Source organism: Salminus brasiliensis, chromosome 24 (assembly GCF_030463535.1).
Source record: "Salminus brasiliensis chromosome 24, fSalBra1.hap2, whole genome shotgun sequence".
Taxonomy (NCBI): Eukaryota; Metazoa; Chordata; class Actinopteri; order Characiformes; family Bryconidae; genus Salminus; species Salminus brasiliensis.
The window spans coordinates 3,367,709-3,394,415 of NC_132901.1; the positions used below are offsets into that span (position 1 = coordinate 3,367,709).

General features: G+C 47.6%; 1 protein-coding gene across 1 annotated transcript in view; it reads left to right on the plus strand.

The window, feature by feature from the left end:
• The window catches only part of pax5 (paired box 5), a 54,924-nt gene that overhangs the window by 16,674 nt on the left and 11,543 nt on the right, over positions 1–26,707 (plus strand). Inside the window, exons 5-7 of the mRNA XM_072670807.1 lie at positions 2,943–3,068; positions 11,885–12,072; positions 22,169–22,298. Coding sequence (XP_072526908.1) covers positions 2,943–3,068; positions 11,885–12,072; positions 22,169–22,298 — 444 coding nt within the window. The remainder of the gene's footprint in view (positions 1–2,942; positions 3,069–11,884; positions 12,073–22,168; positions 22,299–26,707) is intronic.

Consider the following 26,707-nt stretch of genomic DNA (forward strand, 5'->3'; position numbering starts at 1 on the left):
CGTCACGAAACTTTAGAGGCCTTTAGAGATCGAGAGTCGTCACTACCGGCAGCTTTCTTGACGTTCGGAAGTGTTGAATGATGAATATGGCTTTGAGGCAAATCGTGTAGGTTACAATGCTGTGGTAGAATTCCAACACACTGCAGCAGCTCCTGTCATTATTGCACCCAAACCACAGATACAGTAATTCATTTGTATGGGCCAATCAGAGCCAAGATAACGTTAGATAAAATTTAATTCAGATATAGTATTTATAGTATTTCATTTTAATAAACCAATCAGAACCAAGATAAAAAAAAGTATCTTGACAGATACAGTGAATAAAGTTATGGACCAATCAGAGCCAAGATTAAAGAAAAAAAAGTATCTTGGCATATATAGTGAATATAGTTATGGACCAATCAGAACCAAGATAACGTTCGAAAAAACGCAGTCCTGGCAGATTTTTATAGGGGCAAATATAGTATTTCTTTTTAATAAACCAATCAGAACCTAGATTAAAGAAAATCAGAACAAAAGATAACACTGCCGACAAGTGAAAAGAAGGCCACAATTTGTGAGAGTTTCACATATTTAAATATAGAGTTTCTATCCATCACACTGCAAGTGGCAATCATCGGGGACCAAGCACTGTGTGCCATTAAGGAGTCAGTAGAGCACGAATGATGGCCAATGTTTTCAGACTGGCCTTGTTTATATAGATACGGGGTCTTCAAGGCCTTAAGTTCCTGCTTAAGAACGATTTAAAAGCCCACCAGCCCAGCAGTCAATTTTTGTCATGGATGAGGAACATTAAAGGGAAGTGTTGCAGTTTTAAGGATATACGACATATTAAAACATTTCTAAGCTGTGCAAATGCTGTTGCCCCTTCAGACTGATCTGGAAACAGAGTCTCTCATTGAGCCTCACGAAACCCCACTTTGAGCCCGATCTGAGGCGCTACGGTGCGCCTCCACTCCTGACACACCTAACAAAGTGCCGGATCTGCCTCTGTCTCTCTGTCAGTAATCTTCATAATCGCACATCGCCGCTTAATCTAAATTAATTTTCCCCCGCGCGCCGCGGCGGCACCGACTCCAGATTATACAATGATAAATCGTTCTCATACTCAGGCGGAAAATTGAAATTTAGGGATTTTGAATATAGAGCGCTTGCTCGGGGTCTCTGGTCCGCCATCAGAACGGGAAAGGAGAAAAAAAAACAGGCAGAAAGAAAGAATGAGAAAAGCAGATAATTGAAATGATAAATCAAGAGGAAAAAAATGGAGGGATATGCATTCATTATATTCTCCACATGGTTAGCAAACAAGTGCGAGGGGCGAGAAAAAGGCCTTTTATCTCTTCACCAGGCGACTCGTCTCTCTCTATTTATGTCTATCTCTCTCTCTCTCTCTCTCTCTCTCGCACCCGCGCACTCTCACTACTCCGTTTTAGCGCAGTCTGTTGGGAGCCCGGATTAGCCGCGTCTTCGCACCTTGCCGTCCCCCCGGGGGCCACCGTACTGTCACTCAAGCTGAAGATCAGCTGACAGGAAGTGAGATAAGGCAGGGAGACAACGGCTGGAGGGCTGACAGGAAGAACCCTCCGCGGCTGAGCCACCCGCGGCCCAGCGCTAGCAGGTCGAAAAGCCGCTAGCGCGTTAGCGTCTTATCCGCCCAGCGTACACAAAACACACTGACAGCTTGTTTTCCAAAAGGGCTTTGGCAGGCGGAAAAAATGCCCAGTTGAGCGGCGTGAAAGCAACGCGCCGAATCAACAGCTGACAATATCATGAAGGTTTAACGCTAGCCGGAGGCGCTTAGCACAAAAGTCCAACACTATCAAGTGTCAGCCTGAAAGAAAACGTCTGCCAAGCAAACTCTTGCTGTCCACCTATGCTGTACAATGGATTAACGCTTTAATCGGCCTGGCCCAAACCACCCAGAGTCGGAAACTGACTCAAGTTTTGTCCAAACTTAAACCTGACTCAAACCACGTTTTTATGTAAATCTGACTCGACTCAGATAGCCGTATGAAGTTTTTAGCCGTTTTTAAGTTTTCAGTCCAATGCCGACCCAAGCTCGCCTAAATTGCATTGTAACCAAACCTGACCCAACTCAGACCACATCATCATGGTTTTAATTTGACCCAAAAACGTCCAAATGTGACCCAAACCTGACCCAACTCAGACTACTTCATCATTTTAAATCTGACTCGACTCAGATAGCCTTATGGATTTTATACGTTTTTAGTCCAGTGTCGACCCAAGCTCGCCTAAATTTGACCCAAACCTGACCCAACTCGGCTAAATTGTATCCAAACCAACTCAGACCATGTGATCAGGTTCTGAGTTCAACCCCACATTTTTTCAAGTTGATTCCAGCATTGTCAGTATTTTCCTTTATTTATCTATTTATTTATTTATTTATTATAAATACATTTTATATAGAAGTGACTTAAACAACATCATGTTTTGAGCCATATTTGAGTTTTGAGCCCATAAAGTTTTTATTTGAACCTGACCACATCAGGTTTTAAATCTTGTGGAAGTTTTAAGTGATGCAACTCAAAGCACATCAAGTTGCGAGGCCAGCCTAGACCCAAGCTCAGTAAAAATCTGCTCTAACCAGGCCGTCAAGATTTGAATCTGACCAAGAACTTAACACTGTTTAGGACTGAACTTAAATCTTGACCGAATCCGGCCTGACATGGACCACAGCATCGAGCTGCAAGTGTGCCACCGCCCCGATCCCGACCCGACTCAAACCATATCATCAAGAATTTGAGTTTGTCCGAACTTGAACCACGTGATCATGTTATGAATCCTGGTCCTGACTCTGGTCCAAACTTGACTCAAGCTTGTCATAAGCGTTAATAAAGCTTCGCACAAAACGCCATTGAATGTTGAGAAGTGTGCAGTTGTGTACGGCCAGTATGAAACTCCTGACCTCTGTGACCTGTCAGTCTCCACAGTGGCCGTGACCCAGGTCTCCGCGGTAACCAGCGATGCTGCAGGCTCCTCCTACTCCATCAGTGGCATTCTGGGGATCAGCTCGGCGGCCGACGCCAGCAAAAGGAAGAGAGATGAAAGTAAGGAAACCTCTGTGTGTGTGATTGTGTGATGTCACAAAAACCAACACATTCACATATATCCAGCCTACAGTGGATTAGCCACGCCCACTCATGTTGAATTTATGAGTGTCTCATTTCTCAGAGAAATGATCAGAGAATAATGTCTGTAATATAATAGATGCAGGGTAAGGGCCCTTTAAAACAGGGTGCTCTTTAAGTGCACACTGCAAAGTGCAGTACACTACCGAGGCATTTGGAACGTGACCCACCCTGTAGATGAAGTGGTGAAGGGCTACTGATGAGACCACGCTGTTTACTGGACGTAAGCAATTAACAGGGAGATTCATCCACTTACCATTTATATGTGCTTTCTTCATTCCAATGCATACTCCAGCAAACACACACACACACACACACACACACACACACACCCCTACAAACGCACACACAGCACAGATGGAAGTGGCTGAACATTGACAGATGCATGAGGGTTGGGGGATTGGACACCGCTGGCACGTCTTAGATAAACATCTCAATCCAGCAGAGGCACTGTGTGTGTGTGTGTGTGTGTGTGTGTGCATGTCTGTGTGTGTGCACGTACATTAAAAAGCCATCTATGGCCGGACCCCCGCTGTACACAAGGCAGCTCCAGATGCCACACATACCTGCGTAGTGAAATGCATAGACACAGCAGTAGGATGTCTCTTTCAGTGCGAAGTATAAAGACAGCAAATACGCAGGTCTGCTTATTTATTTATTTATTTATTTAAGAATGTATCAATTTATTCATTTTTAACATGCATACTTTTCATGTGAGACACAGTGTGAGAATGGTCTCCATATGCTTCTGCCGTATAGACCTGGACTCGTGATTTTTCCCTTTTTGACCCACCCGTTCGTGGATCCCCCTAGCACTAGCAATGCTCCCCACACTAGGAGGGTAAGGACCTAACACATGCCTCCACCTATACATGCAAAGCCAGCCACCGCCTCTTTTCCAACTGCATTCGGGCAGCCGACGTGCTCTGAGGAAAGCGCCAGACCCCCAGCTCCACCACGCCAGGGACACACCCTACCCCCCCGGACACATCCTATCCCCTCTGACGTCATCTTACAGAAGGACCACACCCGATTTAGCTAGCATGCTACTGGTTAGCCAGCTGAGCTGGTCCACCCCCTCGCCTGTATTAGCTATCATGCTACTAGTTAGCCAGTCTAGCTGATCCCCCTTGGATTTTATTAGCTAGCATGCTACTGGTTAGCTGATCTTGCACAAGGTTAGCTCAATAGCAGATAGCGAGTGCACGATAGCTAGCTAGCTTTACTTGTTGGTATATCGTTAAACTTGCTGATATGTGATTCACATTTAAGAAATAAAGTTAAATAGCGACGTTTTATCCAGATAAAAAACTGATAAACCGTAAATTATAATCTGGCCAATTGTGCTCTCTCTGACTCCAGCTGTTGATGGCAAAGCGGCATGGCCTGGGATTCGAACTCGTGACCCCTGGGCCATAGTGGTATCGTATTAGACCAGCCGAGCCACTGATTCTAGATCTTATATATAACTACTCTACTGAAACTAGTTATAACTACTATATAACAGTGTTAGTATTAGGACCAGGGTTTGGTTTGGAGTCGAGGGTGAAGTTATGGTCAGGGTTAAGGTGAGACAGTTGGTCTTGCTCTCTCTCCGGCTGGGTAGAAGGCCCCACTTCCTTTAGCGTCAGGGCATCTGCTAGCCCATGCATCAGAGCTGGGTGAAAGGTGAAATGAGAGGCCGATTCTGCTGTTTTGGGACTTGTTGCCAGCTATCTAGGCTTAGTAAAGTTAGCTAGCAGGCTAAAAACACCACAGCACAGGCCGAGTTCCAGCTAACGGAGGCTCAAATCATACAGGTTTGGAGGATAAAGCCTCATATCTGAGATCAGTCGCAGACTGGCTCATCCAGGTTTGCTTGCTCTTTCAGTCCCTCGGTCGAACTTGCCATCGCTAAACTTGCAACTATGGTGGGCTTGGTTTTTTCCCCACCTGTTTTGAGAGGATGCCATCACCAATCAGTGAGCACCCACATAACCCACACCCAGTGGCTCTTTTAAATGCACATGGTGGGTGAGCTTATTCAGCGGCTTGTGTTGCCTCTCTTTGGGTTTGCTCTGGGCCCCAAACCTATTGAAACCAATTGGTGGTGATTTTTGCCCCATGTCCCGCTTCAGAGGCAGCTCTGACTGTTCCATTACGTACAGGATTAAAGCACAGGGCTGTAATATCTGTTTAGCTTTCCTTCAGAGGTACGTGGGCCCTGCCCTTCATCCACTAGCCCGCACGTTTTCTTATCACCACCCGGGCGCTTAATTGGCTGGCAAATGGTGGCAGAAATGACCAGCATTTCGGGGAAGGGGCATCAAATGAATGCTCGCCTCGCCCTCTTGCCTTATGCCTCACATGATGAGGAAAACAATACGAGCGATATGAACATGAATATGTTAATACGAATTCCGAAAGAAAGTGTGTGTTTTAGAGTCTGAGCTCATTTGCATACACACACACACACAGCAACAGACACACACACATTCTAGCATTAATCTATTCCCCAATTAGAGCGATGTATGCCTGTTTAATTAACACAGCGTAGGACTGGTGACGGAGAGCGGCGGAGTGAGCGAGCGAGCAGGCGGGCGGGCCTGCGGACGGGCGAGGGGGCGAGAGAGGAGGAGAGAGAGAGAGAGTGCTAAATGAATTTGTGTGTTTAATTGACATGGTGTAACTGCAGGAGGTCAGCTCAGTGACAGCGTGATACGCTCTCTCACAGAGAGCCGAGTGTGTGTGTGTGTGTGTGTGGCGCTGGTTGCTGGCCTGACTATCCAGTCATTCACAGTCTTATGGTTTTAGGGGAGTGTCCTATTTAGTCGGATGAAGCTACACTGTAAAAACCCATTGCCTAAAAAAAGGAATGCACCGATCCGATACTGGGATCTGATATCAGCCAGTTCACGAGACTGATTCGATAACTACACCCGATTCCAGCGCCACCAGTATTCTAGGCTCCTTAACTCAGGATCAGCAAACAGCAAGACTGCTATGGGGACACATAGGGGAAGGTCGCCGGGGAGAACGACTACACATTGGTGAGGTCGCCATATTTAACCGAAACGAGACCTAGGGCTCTTTTCGGAATATGGCCACCACTCCTGTCAAGAGCTGGAGGCTGAATGCTGCCACTGCACACGCTCACATCGCAGCCAATCTCGTCTCCACGTCTCGTTGTGTTGTCCTCATCCTACTGTAGAGGGTCTGCACTGACGACGCTGGAGCTGGGCAATAAAACAATATTTTATCGTATCGTGATAGATGTTGTTGTCATGGTAACAGTATGCTTTCATGAGTGTGTCGTGGATATTGTCAGCGCTTAAAGAGCACTGATTAACTGCACGTTTCATTCCAAAGAGTGTAATCAGTAGAATTTAATTTAATAATTAATAATAATAATAATAATAAGAGGAAGAATTTAGAATGAAAAAACATTCGACATCAGGGCTGCAAGGAAAGGAAAACGACCAAACCGGAAATGAAACTAGCGACTGTCTCCTCAAGTTAAAGGCAGTTGGACTCGACAGCAATCAATCAAAGAACCGGTGGTCCATGTACAGCGATGTGTAGCCAGGAACCGTATAAGCTAGCTGAGGCTCAAAACCCACCCTCATACCTGAGCCTCATATCCGAGAGCACAGAGTCCAGTGAATGACCTTAGGCTCATCCAGGTTTGCTTGCTTTCCCTCTTTCTTAAACTCGGCATGTCGCTAAATCCGTGGGCTTGTTTTTTTGGGGGGCATTCACACTGAACGCTAACACTGCCACTCAGTCGGCCCGCAACGTTACGAACATGCCTCCTATTAGCCTGGCAGACAAATACATAACATTATAATAAACAGTAAAGTCAGTAAAGTAAAGAGGATACACTGGCTATACGAGCATGGGCTGTTCAGGACTGATTAGCTCAACTGGCCTTTCTCCAGGAAAGCGCTGGACAAGGTTAGACCAACACACACACCAAATCTCAGCATATTGTGTTTTTATTCATTAGTATTTGCTGTATTTTTAGAGCTTCTGGGCAATTAAGCACCGTGAGCCCAGATAAACGGCTTCACAGCTCATCCTGCATCCTCTCAGACGTGCGGGAGACAGAGCCGTACCGTATAGGTAATAGGTACAGCCTGACAGCCTCTTGCAAAGCCGTGGTTATTGGGCTCTGTGTCTAAACTGCGCTGGGTCTGGGAGGTGGTTTATGTGTGTGTGTGTGTGTGTGTGTGTGTGTGTGTGTGTGTGTGAGTGTTCAGTGGAGCAGTACGGTGTGACCCGCAGCTGCTCAGAAATGGGAAAGGAACCAGAGGAGGGGAGGGACATGCAAGGATGCTTAGGATTGTGTTCACCCATATGTGTGTGTGTGTGTGTGTGAGAGAGAGAGAGTGTGTTTGGGTGTGTGTGTTTGGGGTAAAGCCCCGTGGTGACCCGCTGACCCCGCTCGGGCAGAAGGGAAGTGAGCAGAAAGGGAGAACTTGACTTGTGGGGCCTCCAGAAACGAGTCATTGTGTCTGCCCATTCACTATAAACAGGGGGAGGAGAGAGACAGAGAGAGACAGAGAGAGAGAGAGAGAGAGAGAGAGAGAGAGAGAGGAAAACAGGAGGGAAGAGGAGAGGAAAGCAGATGAAAGGAGAAGAGGAGCAGAGGTGAGGGGGAATATGAGGTGAAAGGAGATGAAAGGAGGAGCGGAAGGAGGAGGAGGAGGAGGGGGAGGAGGTAAGAGAGGAAATGAGAAGGGTGGAGGGTAAGAGGACGGAAACAAGGAGGGGAGACCCTATGACACTATATGGACAAAAGTATTGGGACACCTGCTCGCTCATTGTTTCTTTTGAAATCACGGCTTTCATGAAGAGCTGATCCTGAGCTTCCGTGGGAGTAACTGTCTCTACTGTCCAGGGAAGAAGAAGCAAGGCTTTCTGCTAGAATTTGGAGGAGCATCGTTGTGTGGATTTGATTGCGTTCAGCAACAAGAGCGAGCATTAGTGAGGTCAGGATGTTGGAGGATCACCAGCTCCCTTCATTCTCAAATATCCAACCCATCCCAATAGTACTGGATGGAGCACCACCATCCATCATTCCAGAGAACACAGTAGTTCCTCCACTGCTCCACAGCTCCTCAATGCTGGGGGGCTTTATACCCCTCTAGCCTACACCTGGCCTGGCATTAGGCAGCATGGTGCCTAATGGTCCATGTATATTTATCTGCTCCAGAGGGTCCTATTCTATTGGCAGTACTTCTCTACAGGAAATAGACAAGCGCTGTGTGTGTGTTTGCATTTGCAAATCTATGTCATCAACGGGTGCAACTCAAAGTAGCTGAATGCATTTCTTAGAAGCAGTGTCCACAAACTTTTGGACATGTGGTGTAGGAGGACCTTTCTTAGAGGTTGGTGTCTTTCTTCTGCACAGTTTTAGACTTTGATCTGTGGAGGCTGACGCACACACACACACACTCTGTCTCTCTTACACACACACACACAGAGTCAAGTGCAAGAGAGGCTGCAGCATTTGCCTCATTGCTGAGACTGAGAGAGAGAGAGAGGGGAAACAATGGTTGTTGCTTTTGTCTTCACTTTTGAACTAAGTAAGAGTGACTGGTGTGTGTGTGTGTGTGTGTGTGTGTGTGTGTGTGTGAGTTAACCCTGGCTGCAGCTGAGCTCTTTGTGTGTGTGTGTGTGTGTGTGTGTGTGTGTGTGTGTTACAGAGGGTGATTCCCTATAGCTGTGTCACAGCACACAAAACAATGAGCTTAAGCAACAGCAGCAGCCCAGCGCCGTCCAGCCTCACACAACACAACTCACTGAATATACAACACTACTGTGTGTGCGTGTGTGTGTGTGTGTGTGTGTGTGTGTGTGTGTGTGCGTGAAAGATTAGAGTAGATAGGGCTGGTATAAGACCAAAATATATTTTGACAGCATATATATATATATATATATATATATATATATATATGGACGCCCCTTCTGATGAGTACAGTCGGGTACTTTCAGCTGCACCCATGAAAAACAATTCTCAAGATCATGAGAAAAACCACTGATTATCTCAAGATCATGAGAAAAACAGCTCATTATGTGAAGATCATGAGAAAAACAACTCATTATCTCAAGAACATGAGAAAAACTCATTATCTCAAGATCATGAGAAAAACAACTTATTATCTCAAGTTAATGAGAAAAACTACTGATTATCTCAAGATCATGAGAAAAACAACTCATCATCTCAAGATTATAAGATTATTTCCGCAAAACAATATGACAAGAAAAGTTGTTATCTAAAGAAAACATTAATCTTGACACATTATCTCAAGATCATGAGAAAAATAACTTTTCACAAGATCAGCAGGAAAAAAAAAGTTGTGATTTTGAGAAAACATTTGCTATCTCAAAACAAAGGCTTGTTATCTTGAGATCACCAGAAAAAAAACAAAGTTAAGTAAGCAAAAAAACCCTAAAAATTTACGAACAAATCAATATTATATTAGCGGTTGGAGCGGATTGAGAGATCTGGGTGACTATTGATTTCTAGTGTTTGTTAGCAGTGTTAGCCTCATTACTCCAAGGCATAAGGGAAGAAGCAAAAATTGGACACCCAGCACGTCTTGTCTGATGGACTAGGTCTGGAGTAGGGGGACAAATTGTCCAAATTAGCTTGTCCTCCAAACCATTCCTTTAACATGTGCTGCATCTTTGGACACGTGATGCCTTCTTAGCAAGGGACCAGCCTTCAAGCTGTACTTTCAGGAGGACAGCTGCACAGAAGCCCACCCTGGCCAGTCTTTTGTGTGTGTGTGTGAGTGTGTGTGTGTCTTTTGAAGGGAGGTGAAAGCAATAAGCCTCCTGAAATGGTGCCATCACACAGACATGATTGATCAATTGAATTCTATCAGACACACTGACCACTGGGATTAAGAGGGTCAAAAACACTGCAGATCATACACTCTCTGTGTGTGTATGTCTGTGTGTGTGTCTGCGTGTGTGTGTGTCCTCAGCATGTGCGTATAGTCAGCTATTGCTTGCATGTGCGTGTGTGTGTGTGTGTGTGTGTGAGAGAAAGAGTATGGGGTCTTTTAGTCTTCCAATGCAAATCCCAGGCTATATTTAAAAGGTATAGGGGGCGTATACTAATATCGAGGTTATTATAGAGGCGTCATCGCCGAGGCGATATCGTCGAGGCGATATAATAGAGAACTGAAGCAGATATGAATTCATATTCATTCAGCGATTTCTGTGACGAGATGAAAGACAAACAACAAAAACAACCAGAAAAAAAAGCCAGACGTTTAAGAGAGGGCTTTGTCTGTTGGTTCTTTTATCACTCCACTCTCTCTCTCTCTCTCTCTCTCTCTCTCTTTCCTGGATTGCTCCTGCCCTCCAGGTCTCTAGAATAAGCTCTGGGAGGCGTTTTTGGAGAAATGAATTGGCTCTATATCAGGGATTTTCGTTCCTATTCTTTCTTCTTCTTCTTTTTTTTACTCTCCCCCCACCATCCCTCTCTCTCTCTCTGTCTCTCTCTCTCTCTCTGTGTAATCATTTGGAGGCTGTAGCTCTCTGGGCTCTTATAATTGTCTCTTCAGAAACTCAACAGCTCTGTAATAACTCACTCACACTGCAGCCTTAACGCTCACACCAGTCTATGTGTGTGAATGCTTGTGTGTATGTGTGTGTGTTTAAGCCCTTCGAGCTTCAAGTGCGGCCTGGCTTGACCCGCCATCCTTTAGGATTCACGGAAGACGAGCGCCCAGACGTTTTCTTTTTTCTGTCCTGGCACCAAAGGAACGCAGACCGAAGACCCTCCTCTTCCAAGAGTACTTGGGCGAAGTGTAGTGCAGAGTATCGGGGTCTCCATACTGGCTTCTGTATTTAGTATAGTATAGTAAGGAAGTAGAAGTACTTCACTACTGTACTTAAGTACTAAAATACTGTATCTGTATCTACTGTAAAATACTGTATCTGTATCTATTCTACTTCCACTTTTACTTAGCTGCAAATTTTGGATACGAATCATTTCAAACCCACATCATCACCTCCAGAGCGCTAGATGGCGCTGTCACCGGGTTCGATGAAGCCGCCTCAGCATTGAGCAGAACAGGGGGATAACACTAGAGCTCTGTTAGTTTATCTCCAGATGGAAGAAGCAGAACCACCAGAAGAACCTCCTCCATCATCTCCATCTCCTGCAAATACTCGTATGTGTCCGAACGGCCTGAGATCTTTCAGCTGTAGTTGAGTTCACAGAGAGTGAAGCTCAGGGGTTTGAGCTGCTATCCTCACTGGTTTTACAGGTGAAACTCTTGTATGTGGCGGGTTCAGTCAGGTCTGTTCAGCTCTCTCTCTCTTTTGGGCGAGTTAGTTTAGAGAGTTAACTGAAGACTTATGAAGTTCATGAACTCTGTCCCCTACAGTCCTGTCCTTCTATACATACAGCCAGAGGAATGGAGACAGTGCCTAAGTCTGAGCATCTGAACTAATAGAAACACTGAGACCCCCCCCTCTAGCCCACGCCTGGCATTAGGCAGCATGGTGCCAGTAGGTTCATGTGTGTTTATCTGCTCTAAAGAGTCCTATTCTATTGGCAGTACTTCTCTCACACAAGTGTGTATATGTATATGTGTGTATGTGTGTCAGCAATGGGCGCAACCCATTGGGTGTCCAAAAACATTTGGACATATAATGTAGTCTTGGGATCACAAGAGCATACATAAAAAATATCATGTCCAGCTCCACTAACAGTGCCCTCTCGTCTCCTTCAGACCTTCAAGATTCTTCCCTGGCGAACGGCCACGCCCACTCGGGACGGGACTTCCTGCGGAAGCAGATGCGAGGGGATCTCTTCACGCCGCAGCAGCTCGAGGTATTGGACCGTGTGTTTGACCGACAGCCCTACCCCGACATTTACCCCGCCCCAGACACCAACAACAACAACGGCAAGCCCGCCCAGGTAAGAGCCGAGGGGGCGTGGCCTGTATCTGAGAGGGAGGGGTGAGGGGAGGTGTGGTCGCCCCCCCCCTCCCCAATCCCACTCCCACCCCACTTCCCAAAGCTCTGCTCTTCCCAGCCTGGCTGCCGGCAACTGCTTGACCCCCCGCCCTCCCCTTTCTGACCCCCTCACTGTTGACCCCTGACCTCACGGACCCTGGTGCTGACCCTTTGCCTCAGTGAGCTTGCGCTTAAAGCCCGACCTCGCCGCTGCTCTATAGCTGCCTATAGAGGTTTTGTGTTGGGTGAAGTCAGGTTAGGGCCCAGAGGTTTAGGGTTAAGTAGCAAACACTTGTTTCAGGGCACCCCAGAGGCTGAACACGCACTTGACTTCAGGGCTGTTACGCACTTGCTCGCCAGAAAAGGTCATTTGTAAATAAGTAAGCAAAAAGAAAAGGTAATACATAAATGAATTATTAATAAAAATCAGAATGCAAATTTAACAGAAAGACCTACTGCTTTCGCAAGTTTTGCTTTTGCAACATGCGAGAGCAAATAAATTCGCAAATAGGCAAAAAAAATGTCTACTACATTCCACTAAACACACACAACTACATATGCAGGAGTGGATAAATAAACAAATGCATGTAAATTAATGGACAGTACCTGGCATTAGAAAAGCTAGTTAGCTAGTAAGCTAGTAGAGCTCTCTGAGGCCTCCAGAAAGAAGGTTGTAGATGCAGGGGTGAAAGGATCTGGAAGGGGTTTTGAAAAGATCTCAGAAGAGTTAGAAATCAGCTGCTGTTACTCTGTCCACTGAATCATTTACAACTGACCGACACGTCCAGATCAGGCCGTCCTAGCAAGTTCAGTCCAACAGCAGACCAGAAAATAAAGAAGTCATCACAGGATCTATAGGTAAAGTTCTCCAGAGAACACCTAGACCAAGACCAGGACATCTGGGACAATGTGCTTAAGACATGTTCGGCGTAAACCAGACACAAGAACCTGTACGAACTCTGAAGCATGTGGAAGGTGGAGGTGGAAACGTCATGGTTTGGGGGCAGTAGGGTCTGGAAAGCTCTCCAATGTAGAATCCACTATGAATTTCTTATTGTGTCAGAGAGCACTGCATCGAAAAATCACACAGCTGAAAGACTTCTGCATGGAGGAGTGGAAAACACTCCCTCACAGCAGACTGGTAGATCATTATAGGTTATATCTAACTGAAGTTATTCCAGCCAAGGGGAGAGATACCAGCTATTAGTGCATAGAGTGTCCTAACTTTTACTCACAAGAAAATTCTATTTGCATTTGTGTTAATGACATTAGAAAGTGCTTTCTTCAGTGTTATAGGTTCAGTTTTATTACCTTCATCTTTTAATAGTGTTTAAATGAAAACCAAATGTCCAGACTTTTAATAGACCAAGGTTTTCGGGGGGGGGGGTTACCGAAACATTTCTCATGCAGTCGTTTTGATGTTCTTAGCAGCCTGAGCTGAGCTAAGGCGCTGGACGGAGGTGTTGCGTGTGCTAGGCCAGAGTCAGCATGATGTATGACACAGAAAAGTGTGTTGGAGTGAGTAAGTGTCACCAATCTGACCTCTCTAAGTACCACCACTGCATATCAAGAACCCCCCACAAGACCCGCCTGATGTTCTGACCCAATTGGAGATGTTCTGGCCCAGTCGTCTAGATTTTTTCAGTTTGGTTCTTGCCTCACAAAGAATCTCAAATTCTTACGCTTGACCATTCCTCCTGCTTCAGCCCGTCACATCTCGCTGTCTGATATGTAGATCCCACCTCTTGACGGGTGGGATCAGTTGTAGCTCGATCAGCCCAGTGGTGTTTACTTCGCCTCAGTAGTCTTAATGTTATGGCTGATTGGGTTGTATATTGACTGTATGTCGGCCTGACTGTTCACCGTTCAGCCAGGACTTCTTTTCACTTGAGCCACAGCACAGGACAGCCAATCAAAACAGAGAACAGTCTATTGATATATCTTAAAGGCACAGTAACATAAACAGGGATGTGGAGAGACCCTTTAATGACATTTTGAACAGTTACACACACACACACACACACACACACACACACACAGAAGCAGGCCCAGACAGTGTCAGGGTTCTATAGACTCATCTCAAAGCCCCATAATTCCTCAGTCCATTTCACTGCTGAGCACTAAAGCTGGAGGGGTCAAAGGTCAGCAACCTGCCAACCGGGGCATTAACCTCTGGGTTACGCCGCCTCCCCTGAGTGTGTGTGTGTGTTTTGGTCCTTAAAATAGGAACAATTACTTTGTAAGAGAGCTGAAAATTCTGGAGAGTACCCAGGGACTGTCAGGAGGATGGTATATGTGTGTGTGTGTGTGTGTGTGTGTGAGAGAGAGAGAGAGAGAGAGAGAGAGGTTCAGGCCCCCTTGTTTAACATGATTGACGGGCAGATCTGTCCCCTAGCCGACAGCTGAACCTGAAAACACCCCCGGGAGTCCGCCAAGAGACAGAAAAAGTGACGGAAGAGGTTGTGAGTGAGTGTGTGTGAGTGTGTGTGTGTGTGTGTGTCTGGGGGATTGGAGCTCAACTTGGACTCTTCTTGGAGCCACTCGGGCTGCACTTGTCACTGTAGTGACCTCAAGCACTCAGTAGTTCTGCAGGACAGCAAGGGCACTTCTGCACATCTACAGTCACTACCTGGACTAGGAAAGCTTCATCAGTAATGAGGACAGGGGCTATCCACCTTACTGTCCATTAAACAATGGAGGTGTGTGTCGGGGGGGGGGGGGATACACTGATATACTGAGTACAACCACAGTGCTAAGTGCTGAGTCATACAGTGAGTAGTGTGATGTGCGTCACAGGAAACAGAACAGAGGTCATTTTTTTACAACAGAGCAGATCTTTAGGCCCCAAACTGTCCCCACTGTTGAAACGCCACATTGACCATTCCAAGCAGCCAATGGCGGTCCGGCAAAACTAGACCCGCCTGTTTTTTTTTTTTGACCATAAATCCGAATATTTCATTTTCATAGAGGGTTTCTTTTTCCTGTCCTGCACTCTGAAATCCCCAGCACCCCGCCTCAGTCTCTCTCAGCGGTGCTGCTAGGACCATTAAGTGCCGGCGGATCTATTAATTAGTGTCCCTCGCTTCGCAGGGGAGCGCATAAAACAGCGTGCGCCTGTCAGCCTCGCTTCATTTGAATTTCCTCTTTCGATCCCGTCGCGTCACGCCGGCGATAAATCAACAGGCCAACGGGCCTAATGCTGAACTAATTATCCAAACCAGAGACCAGAGAGAGAGAGAGAGAGAGAGATGGAGAGATGACAAAAGGGCCAATGAAGATCTGCAAAACAGCGATATTCATACCGCCCAGGCCTCAAAATGAAGAAAAGAATGAGGCGAGGGTGGAGGACGGAGTGTGTGTGATTGTGACTGACTGAGGATAATGAATAAGGTCAGCGAGTGACGTCTGGGTCAAGCAGGCATTAAGGCATTCAGTCAGCTCAGCCTCCGGCACAACAGCAGAAACTCAGGCTCAGCAGCGTAAAATACAGAAGGTCAGAAACACGCTGCTTCTCCTAATGGACACGGTTCGGGCGTATTTAGCACATTGTAGGGACCCCCAGATGAAATGTGCTCATAGAGAAGTACTGCCAATACAACATGATCCCAGGCGTGGGCTAGAGGGGTATAAAGCCCCCCAGCATTGAGCTGTGGAGCAGTGGAAGAACTGTGTTCTCTGGAATGATGGATGGTGGAGCTCCATCCAGCACTTTTGGGATGAGTTGGGGTGAGTTGGGGATGTTAAGGTGGGGTTGGCAATCATCATCCAACATCCTGACCTCACCAACGCTTGAATGCAATCAAACCCTCACAACAGTGTTCCTCCAAAATGTAGTAAAAAGCCTTCATGAACGAGCAAGTGAGGTGTCCCAATAATTTTGTCCATAACAGCATTTGCCTGTGTGTGTTTGGTTTGGTGTAATGTCCCCAGAATGCTGCAACAACATGCGAAGCTCAGTTACAGGGCAGCGGAAAGGCCCCACAAAGACAGCAATACAAGAAAGTGTGTGTGCTCCCGCCACTCAGCCAAGTGTCTCGGGCAGAGCGCGAGCGATCGCAGTGTGAGCTGCCACACTCTGCTCCGGAGTCACACACCGATAAATGGCCTCCCCACTGTCGGGCCCCGTTTAATACCGCACAGCGCTAAATAGCACACACACACACACACACACACTCACTGTAATATATTTCATTTTAGGAATTCTTCCAGGAGACAATGCTTACAGAGAGAGGAGGGAGTAGGGTGGGAGAGAGACACAGAGAGAGAGAGACACAGAGAGAGAGAGAGAGAGAAATAGTATTATGTAAATGCAGGGCAGGGCGAGCTGGGTTGGGGTGAAATTATTTTGGTGTTGCGCGATTAGGGGCCTCATCTGTTATTGATGTGCGCTGGGAGAAGAGCCATTACAGCAGAGCGGTGTCAGAACCCAGACAGAGAGAGAGAGAGAGAGAGAGAGAGAGGTGGGGGGGGTGCTATGTAAATGGGATGCAAGCGAGGGTAAAAGAATGGCTGTGTGTGAATCTCAGTTAAATGAGTTCAACTGTTCAAGGGCCCACCGTGCCATTAAGACTGATATACGCTGCATGTCCAAAAGTTTCTGGACACCCCTTCTAATTCAGTTCAGTTCAGTCGGCAACATTAAGCTGGGACAAACGCCACACATGCACACAGCTGGTCTAGTCCCTGCAGAAAAGTCCTGCCAATAGAATAGAGCACATAAACACACATGGACCTACTGGCACCATGCCTAATGCCAGACGTGGACTAGAAGAAGGTATGAATGCAATCAAATCCTCACAGCAATGCTCTGGCGAAATCCAGTAGAAAGCCTTCTTCTCTGGACAGTAGAGACATTTACTCCAACAGAAGCAGGATCAGCTCTTTTTAATCCCCTTGATTTCAGAAGAAACGGTGAATGAGCAGGCGTCCCAATACTTTTGTCCATATAGTGCATGTAATGGGATCAGTACTGTACTGTACTTTTCAATACGATGTTAAGCACTGTGTCTTTAAGATATATGTAAATGAGCTCTATTCTGATTGGCTGTTTTCGTGCCTCGTAAAAAAGAAGCAATTTCAGCATGAATGGGCGGGGCTAAACTGCTTTAGGCTGAATGAGTGGATGTATGCAAATTGTTGTTGTGATGTCACAAAAGCTGACTTTTGGTACTGTACCTTTAAGATATATATGTAAATAGGCTCTGCTCTGATTGGCTGCTTGTATTTGTGTTTCACAGGCTGACAGGGTGAATGTAGGCAAATATGCCATCCCAAATATGATGATATATGTAAATGAGCACTGCTCAGATTGGCTACCCTGTATCAGTGCCGGGGCTAAGGTGCAGTTACACTATATGGCCAAAAGTATTTGGACACCTGCTTATTCCAAGGGTACTAAAAAGAGCTGATCCTGCTTTTGTTGGAGTAACTGTCTCTACTGTTCAGGTGTCTACTAGTTTCTAGAGGAGCATTGCTGTGAGGATTTGATTGCATTTGGTGACCAGGGCGACCAGACCCCAACTGGAGGCATTGACGCCTGGCCTGGCATTAGGCAGCATAGTGATCTGCTCCAGGGAGTCCTATTCTATTGGCAGTACCTCTCTACAGGCACTAGAAAAGTTATGTGTGTGCATTTGCAATGGGTGCGATTTAAAATAGCTGAACGAATTCATTAGAAGGGGTGTCCACAAACATTTGGACAGTTAGGACCTCCGTCCTTACGTTGACCGTCGTGGTCTTCTGTCTTCTCATTCTTCTCCTTTTCCGTTTCTCTCCCCCTCAGTCAGGATCTGTCCCTCTCTTTATCTGGCCCTTCTCCAGTCTCTGTCCCAGCTGTGATCTGAGCGCGGGCGTGAGTGAGTGTGTGTGTGTGTGTGTGAGAGAGAGAGATGGGGGGGATGATGGCTTGCGGAGCTGTAGAATTGACAACATTTACAGGCTGAAATGAGAATCATCCATCTTCACTAGGCTGCTGTCAGGACCCCGGCCAAACTTCATCATCTCCAATTACTACTGCTAACACCCCCATCTACATACACTCACTTCAGCACCACGGACAGAGACACCGCGCGAGGAGGGGAGGACAGAGAGGCAGCGAGTGGGAATTAGAACCCGGCCGAGCCCAGTGTGGGCTTTCAGGCCCAGTTTAGGCGCGGTTTCCCTACAGCCTCAAACCCTGAGTCATTTCCTCAATGGAGTAGATCTCTCTCTCTCGCTCTCTCTCTCTTTCTCTCACTCTCTCTCTCTCTCACTGTCTCATTGTCTCTCTCTCCCGCTGCCTCTCTGTGTGTCTGACTGTCTCTCTTTGACGGGCCCTCTATCTGTCTTTCTTTCTCCCTGACTCCCTCGCTTACTCGATCGCCCTTGTCTCCATTTTCTCTGTCTCTCTCTCGTTCTGACTCTCCTGTGCTCTTTCTCTCTGACTCTCTCCCTTTACTGTTTCTCTCTCTTCCTGACTCTCTCTCTGACTCTCTTCCTCTTCCTGGCTCTCTCTCTCTTTCTCTGACTCACTCTCTGACTCTCTCCCTATTTCTAACTCTCTCTCTCTCTCTCTCTCTCTCTCTCTCTCTCTATCTCCCTGACTCTCTCTCTAACTCTCTTCCTCTTCCTGGCTCTCTCCCCTTCTCTGACTCTCTGTGACTCTCTTCCTATTCCTGACTCTCTCTCTCTCTGACTCTCTGACTCTCTTCCTCTTCCTGGCTCTCTCCCTTTCTCTGACTCTCTCTCTGACTCTCTCCCTATTCCTGACTCTTTCCCTCTCTCTGACTCTCTGACTCTCTTCCTGACTCTCTGTCTCACTCCCTGACTCTCTATCTCTTTCTTACTCTCTTCCTCTTCCTAACTCTCTCCCTCTCTGACTTGTTCTCTCTCTCTCTCTCTCTCTCTCTCTCTCTCGTTCTCTCCTTCTTCCTGACTCTCTCTCTCTTTCTGACTCTTTCTTGTTCTTTCTCCCTGTCTCTCTCTCCTTTACTGTTTCTCTGACTCTCGTTCTTTTCCTGACTTGCTCCCTCTTCCTGACTCTCTTTCTTCCTGACTCTCTTTCTTCCTGACTCTCTCTCTCTCTCTCTCTCTCTCTCTCTCTCTCTCTCTCTCTCTCTCACTGTCTCATTGTCTCTCTCTCCCACTGCCTCTCTGTGTGTCTGACTGTCTCTCTTTGACGGGCCCTCTATCTGTCTTTCTTTCTCCCTGACTCCCTCGCTTACTCGATCGCCCTTGTCTCCATTTTCTCTGTCTCTCTCTCGTTCTGACTCTCCTGTGCTCTTTCTCTCTGACTCTCTCCCTTTACTGTTTCTCTCTCTTCCTGACTCTCTCTCTGACTCTCTTCCTCTTCCTGGCTCTCTCTCTCTTTCTCTGACTCACTCTCTGACTCTCTCCCTATTTCTAACTCTCTCTCTCTCTCTCTCTCTCTCTCTATCTCTATCTCCCTGACTCTCTCTCTAACTCTCTTCCTCTTCCTGGCTCTCTCCCCTTCTCTGACTCTCTGTGACTCTCTTCCTATTCCTGACTCTCTCTCTCTCTGACTCTCTGACTCTCTTCCTCTTCCTGGCTCTCTCCCTTTCTCTGACTCTCTCTCTGACTCTCTCCCTATTCCTGACTCTTTCCCTCTCTCTGACTCTCTGACTCTCTTCCTGACTCTCTGTCTCACTCCCTGACTCTCTATCTCTTTCTTACTCTCTTCCTCTTCCTAACTCTCTCCCTCTCTGACTTGTTCTCTCTCTCTCTCTCTCTCTCTCTCTCTCTCTCTCTCGTTCTCTCCTTCTTCCTGACTCTCTCTCTCTTTCTGACTCTTTCTTGTTCTTTCTCCCTGTCTCTCTCTCCTTTACTGTTTCTCTGACTCTCGTCCTTTTCCTGACTTGCTCCCTCTTCCTGACTCTCTTTCTTCCTGACTCTCTCTCTTCCTGACTCTCTCTCTCTCTCTCTCTCTCTCTCTCTCTCTCTCTCTCTCTGACTCTCTCTCGTGCTTTCTCTCAGTCTCTCCCTCTCCTCCATTTTCTCCCTGTCTATGCTGTCGGAGAGAGAGGGAGGGAGGCAGGGAGGGAGGGAGAGAGAGAGAGGGAGAGACACAGCCGACAGCATAAGTTGTGATTGGTTGGGTCACAGTCCACTGCCCTCGCCGTATTGATGACCAGACGGGTGTTTAAAGGGTCACAGCCTCTCATACACACATGCACGTACAAACGCACACACACACACACACTCACACACACACTGCTTAATTCCAATTGACTGTTAAATCTGCTCTCCAACATAAAAGGTGCTGGACTTCTTCCCCATTGGCTAAAATAACTCAAATCCTCCATCGACACTCCAGTGAATACAGCCGGCCGGCCTCAACAGGAGCTTCGGGTTAGAGGGTTTAATTAGTGTAGAGTTTCTATAGGACTCTTTAATCTTCACACTCTCATTTACCAAACCGACGGTGGTGATTTAAAGCAGCAGTATGGAGTTTTTTACTTTCAAACAACAGCTCATCAAATTTTACCTGTGCCACGAGGAGGGGAGCTTAAAATGGGATCCGTCTTCATTGCAGTAAATTACACTCCACCCCTTGAGGGAGGGGGGGCCCAGGAGTAAATAGCACTAGTTCTCCATAATGCTGCTTTAAAGGACACCCCCCCCCATAAATATGGGTTTAAGGTTTTATGATGTACAAAAAACAGAGCCTTGGGTGTCCAAATGTTTGTGGACACCCCTTCAAACGAATCCATTCAGACAAAGTCATAATACCCTTGATTTCCGAAGAAACAATGGATGAGCAGGTGTCCCAATACTTTTGTCCACTGCGTGCTTACATGCAGTATATCTGCTTGTTTACAGTGAACAGTTTAGCTCCGCCTGCGCTTGGTGTGCATTTCTACTGCGCAGATGTCGTTAGCGCTTAGCGGGCGCTAATAGCAGGTGTGGGTGTAATACAGTGCTGTGGGAAAGGAGAGAGAGAGAGAGAGAGAGAGAGTCTGGCCCTGTTCAGGATCATTAGACTCCCTCCTAACAGACTAAAGCAGAAGTGACATCCATTTCCCTTCAGAGAGTCCCTCTAAAGATGGCCATCGCCGCACATCCCCACCTGCCTGACAAAAGCCATTACGGCCAATGGAGATGAAGCGGCGGGGTGCAGCGATGTCGGACCTGGATCATTATGAGTAATGGGTCATGAGACGCCACAAGTAGGGTCAGGCAGGGGGCATGCGGACGCAAGATCCGGGACACTTCTACGTGTAGGCACAATCGGCCATAACATTAGCACCACTGACGCTGATGGTGATCTACAGCCGCATCTACATCTGACAAGGGGCTGCATACATTAGGCAGCAAGTGGGGTGTTCCGGTACCCAGCGGTCAGTACCTACCGGACAAGGCCGATGCTCATGGAGGGCCCACCTCACAACTTACACAACAGGACTTATCAAAGAATCTGCTGCTAACGGTAGTTACGTACTTGGTGCCAGATACCACCACAGGAGGTCTTGTGGACCAAGGGGGACCTACTCGGTATTAGGCAGGTGGTGCAGATGCTGTGATGTTACTTCCAGAATTTGCTGGAAACTCCACCCAGTCAAATGTCCCGCGTGCCACCGGCTGCTGAACAACCCCAAAGCATGTTCTTAACAGTTGGAAAGGTGCTCAGGCGGTCAGACAGTTCAAGCAGTTCTCTCAGAAGGTTTCCTTGGTCCTCCAGACCCTTAACTTCCAGACGTCCAGCGTTCCTGAACGTTAATGAACCTCTCTTCATTGCATCACAAACCGAGGAAGCAGCTTCCCGACAACGCTTTGCTGCCTTCTCCTACGTTATGGGCTTCAGTCATGAGTGCTCGGCAGCTGCTTAGAAGAGCCCATGGCTCATGGCCTTTCCTAGCGATGATTGTGAACAAGCCATAGTGCTAACCTACCTCGGCTAAAGTTAACTGAGAGCTCAGATGTCTTGGAAAGTCTAGAAGCTACCCCCTCGGTTCAGCCTTACAGTCTTCCCCAGCTTCTCTAGCTCCTCTAAACACTAGCTTCAGGTTGTCAGAGACTCACTGCCCCCATCTCTCTCTCTCTCTCTCTCTCTCTCTCAGCAGACATCAGATTACTCAGCCATGGCGTCTCTGGCCGGTGGTCTGGAGGAGATGAAGACCAGCCTGGCTAATCAGACGGGAGCGGAGCTGGGCCCCAGCGTAGGAGGACCGCAGTCCTATCCACTGGTGTCAGGTGAGCTCGCTCTACACCACCGCACCGTCCGTCTGTCCGTCCATCCATTCACTCATTCAGCTGGAATTAACGTTACCTGCTCTCAGAAATTCTGCTGAACGGGTGGACTGCCCCTTTAAGGATGTTCAGCTGTATCGGGATCAGCCGCCGGAGCGCTCCCTCTCCCTCTGAGAGTAAATCAGAGTGAGTGATAGAGCCTGATCTCAGACCTGTTAAACACTGCTCTCTGATGCAGATTCAGATTTGCCCTGAGGGACAGAAAGGATGGAGGGCGGCCTGTAATTACAACACACACACACACACACACACACACACACACACACACACGCATTTCCAGCCCTTCCCTCACTCCTCGCCTCTTCCCCTTCACTCTCTTCGTCTCTCCAGTTGGGAACGAGGTGGAGCTAATTAAGGGCCCCTCAGACACAGGCCATAACGAGGGAATCATGGGATTGGGAATACGGGTCGAGGCGGCCGGGGAGGGCAGAACCTGCGTGTGTAATTGTGTGAGAGACCCTGTCAGAGATGAAGCACGGTGACTCACTCTTTTGCATCAATAACGCCCCCTACAGGGAAACAACATGCCTGCACACAGTATCCCATCAGCCCGTAAAACACCCACTGGCCACTTTAGTGGAAACACCCACCTTGTACTGCCGTTCAGTGGCCACTTTATAAGAAACACCTAATCCTTGTTCTAACACTCACTGGCCACTTTATTAGAAACACCAACACCTTGTATTCGCAGGTGGCCACTTTATTAGAAACACCCACACCTTGTATTCAACTGGTGGCCACTTTATTAGAAACACCCACCCTGTACTGCAGTTCAGTGGTCATTTTATTAGAAACACCACAGCTTGCAACTCCACACACTGGCCACTTTATTAGAAACACCAACACCTTGTATTCACTGGTTGCCACTTTATTAGAAACATCCACACCTCGTACCTCCCCTCACTGGCCAGTTTATTAGAAACACCAACACCTCGTACCTCCACTCACTGGCCAGTTTATTAGAAACACCAACACCTCGTACCTCCACTCACTGGCCAGTTTATTAGAAACACCAACACCTCGTACCTCCACTCACTGGCCAGTTTATTAGAAACACCAACACCTTGTACTTTCACTCACTGGCCACTTTATTAGAAACACCAACACCTTGTACTTTCACTCACTGGCCAGTTTATTAGAAACACCAACGCTTTGTACGCACTGGTGGCCACTTTATTAGAAACACCCACACCTTGTACTTCTGTGCACTGGCCACTTTATTAGAAACACCACAGCTTGCAACTCCACCCACTGGCCACTTTATTAGAAACACCAACACCTTGTATTCACTGATGGCCACTTTATTAGAAACACCCACACGTTGCACATCCACCCACTGGCCACTTTATAAGGAACACATCCCCACATACAGGCAGTTGCTGGAAGGTGGAGGGGTTTCTAATAAAGTGGCCACGGAGCTGGAGACTGGAGCAGCAGGACAGAGGCTTGTCAGATTCCTCAGACTTCTCTTGCTGCTCGTTTCTGCGCTCTCCCTCTCTCCACCACTCACTCCTGCTGACAATCGCTCTCGGAGGACCTGGCCCTGTCTGCCTCCTCCCTCTGAGGAGCGTGTTCCTCCCCGGCTCCCGCGCGTGTGCCCTGTCCGCTGACCCGCAGTGGATTAGTATCCAGTCTCCACTAATGTCTCTCTGTCGCCTCGCGCTCACCAAAACGGCCGGACATGGCAGCTCAGGAGAGCAGCGGAGAGAGAGGGGGAGATGTGTCTATCTGTCCTGATCTCCTCCACGTCCCCCTGATTCCCTCTGCCGCTCAGACGCTCTGCTTTAGGCAGGTTTTTGGCTTTTGGAACAAGGTATAGGTGTAGGTGTTTCTAATAAAGTGGCCAGTGAGTGACTAAATGCAGTGAGCACGGTTAGCTAACCGTTCTTGAGACTACAGAAACGTTCGGTGGGAGGGCTTAATGGTGTAGGGATCTGCTGATTGGCTCCATATTTGTGTCACCTCTGTGCTTTAAGAACCGGGTCTTTATATTTTAATTGCTACTGTAGCATTAGCATGGCCCGTCTGATAGCCTCGTCCAACATCGCAACCGTAGAGTTAGCATGGCCCGTCTGATAGCCTCGTCCAACATCGCAACCGTAGAGTTAGCATGGCCCGTCTGATAGCCTCGTCCAACATCACAACTGTAGCATTAGCATGGCCCGTCTGATAGCCTCGTCCAACATCGCAACCGTAGAGTTAGCATGGCCCATCTGATAGCCTCGTCCAACATCGCAACCGTAGAGTTAGCATGGCCCGTCTGATAGCCTCGTCCAACATCGCAACCGTAGAGTTAGCATGGCCCGTCTGATAGCCTCGTCCAACATCGCAACCGTAGCGTTAGCATGGCCCGTCTGATAGCCTCGTCCAACATCACAACTGTAGAGTTAGCATGGCCCGTCTGATAGCCTCGTCCAACATCGCAACCGTAGCGTTAGCATGGCCCGTCTGATAGCCTCGTCCAACATCGCAACCGTAGAGTTAGCATGGCCCGTCTGATAGCCTCGTCCAACATCGCAACCGTAGAGTTAGCATGGCCCGTCTGATAGCCTCGTCCAACATCGCAACCGTAGAGTTAGCATGGCCCGTCTGATAGCCTCGTCCAACATCACAACTGTAGCGTTAGCATGGCCCGTCTGCTAGCCTCGTCCAACATTGCAACCGTAGAGTTAGCATGGCCCGTCTGATAGCCTCGTCCAACATCACAACTGTAGCGTTAGCATGGCCCGTCTGATAGCCTCGTCCAACATTGCAACCGTAGAGTTAGCATGGCCCGTCTGATAGCCTCGTCCAACATTGCAACCGTAGAGTTAGCATGGCCCGTCTGATAGCCTCGTCCAACATCACAACCGTAGAGTTAGCATGGCCCGTCTGATAGCCTCGTCCAACATCACAACTGTAGCGTTAGCATGGCCCGTCTGATAGCCTCGTCCAACATTGCAACCGTAGAGTTAGCATGGCCCGTCTGATAGCCTCGTCCAACATTGCAACCGTAGAGTTAGCATGGCCCGTCTGATAGCCTCGTCCAACATCACAACCGTAGAGTTAGCATGGCCCGTCTGATAGCCTCGTCCAACATTGCAACCACAGCATTAGCATGGCCCGTCTGATAGCCTTGTCCAACATCACAACTGTAGCGTTAGCATGGCCCGTCTGATAGCCTCGTCCAACATCGCAACCGTAGAGTTAGCATGGCCCGTCTGATAGCCTCGTCCAACATCGCAACCGTAGAGTTAGCATGGCCCGTCTGATAGCCTCGTCCAACATCGCAACCGTAGAGTTAGCACAGACCCGGTTGATGCCCATGTCTAACATTGCTACTGTGTGTGTGTGTGTGTGTGTGTGTGTGTGTGTGTGTGTGTGTGTTAAGTGAGCGAGATGAGGAGGTGTTTATGATGATAAATGGCCCCCCAGCCTTCAGCTCAGCTCCACTCTCAGACATACACAAACATGATTCAGCCGGACGGCCCTGTCACATAGCCTAATACAGCTACAGACAAGGAGAGAGAGAGAGAGAGAGAGAGAGAGAGAGAGACTATGATTGTGAGAAATGGAGATGAGATAGATTAAGAGAGAAAGTGAGAAAGAGAGACTACGATAGAGAGACTGTGAGAAAGAAAGGAGAGAGAGACTAAGAGAAAGAAGAGGAGAAATAGGGTAGAAAGGCTAAGAGACTGAGTGAAGAAGAGATAGAAGGGAGAGAGACGTTGATACAGAGAGGAGAGACTGTGAGAAAGAAAGGAGAGAGAGACTAAGAGAGAGAGAGACTGTGAGAAAGAAAGGAGAGAGAGACTAAGAGAGAGAGAGACTGTGAGAAAGAAAGGGGAGAGAGACTAAGAGAGAGAGACTGTGAGAAAGAAAGGAGAGAGAGAGACTAAGAGAGAGAGACTGTGAGAAAGAAAGGGGAGAGAGACTAAGAGAGAGAGACTGTGAGAAAGAAAGGAGAGAGACTAAGAGAGAGAGACTGTGAGAAAGAAAGGGGAGAGAGACTAAGAGAGAGAGACTGTGAGAAAGAAAGGAGAGAGAGACTAAGAGAGAGAGACTGTGAGTAAGAAAGGAGAGAGAGACTAAGAGAGAGAGACTGTGAGAAAGAAAGGAGAGAGACTAAGAGAGAGAGACTGTGAGTAAGAAAGGAGAGAGAGACTAAGAGAGAGAGACTGTGAGAAAGAAAGGGGAGAGAGACTAAGAGAGAGAGACTGTGAGAAAGAAAGGAGAGAGAGACTAAGTGAGAGAGACTGTGAGAAAGAAAGGAGAGAGACTAAGAGAGAGAGACTGTGAGAAAGAAAGGAGAGAGAGACTAAGAGAGAGAGACTGAGTAAGAAAGGAGAGAGACTAAGAGAGAGAGACTGTGA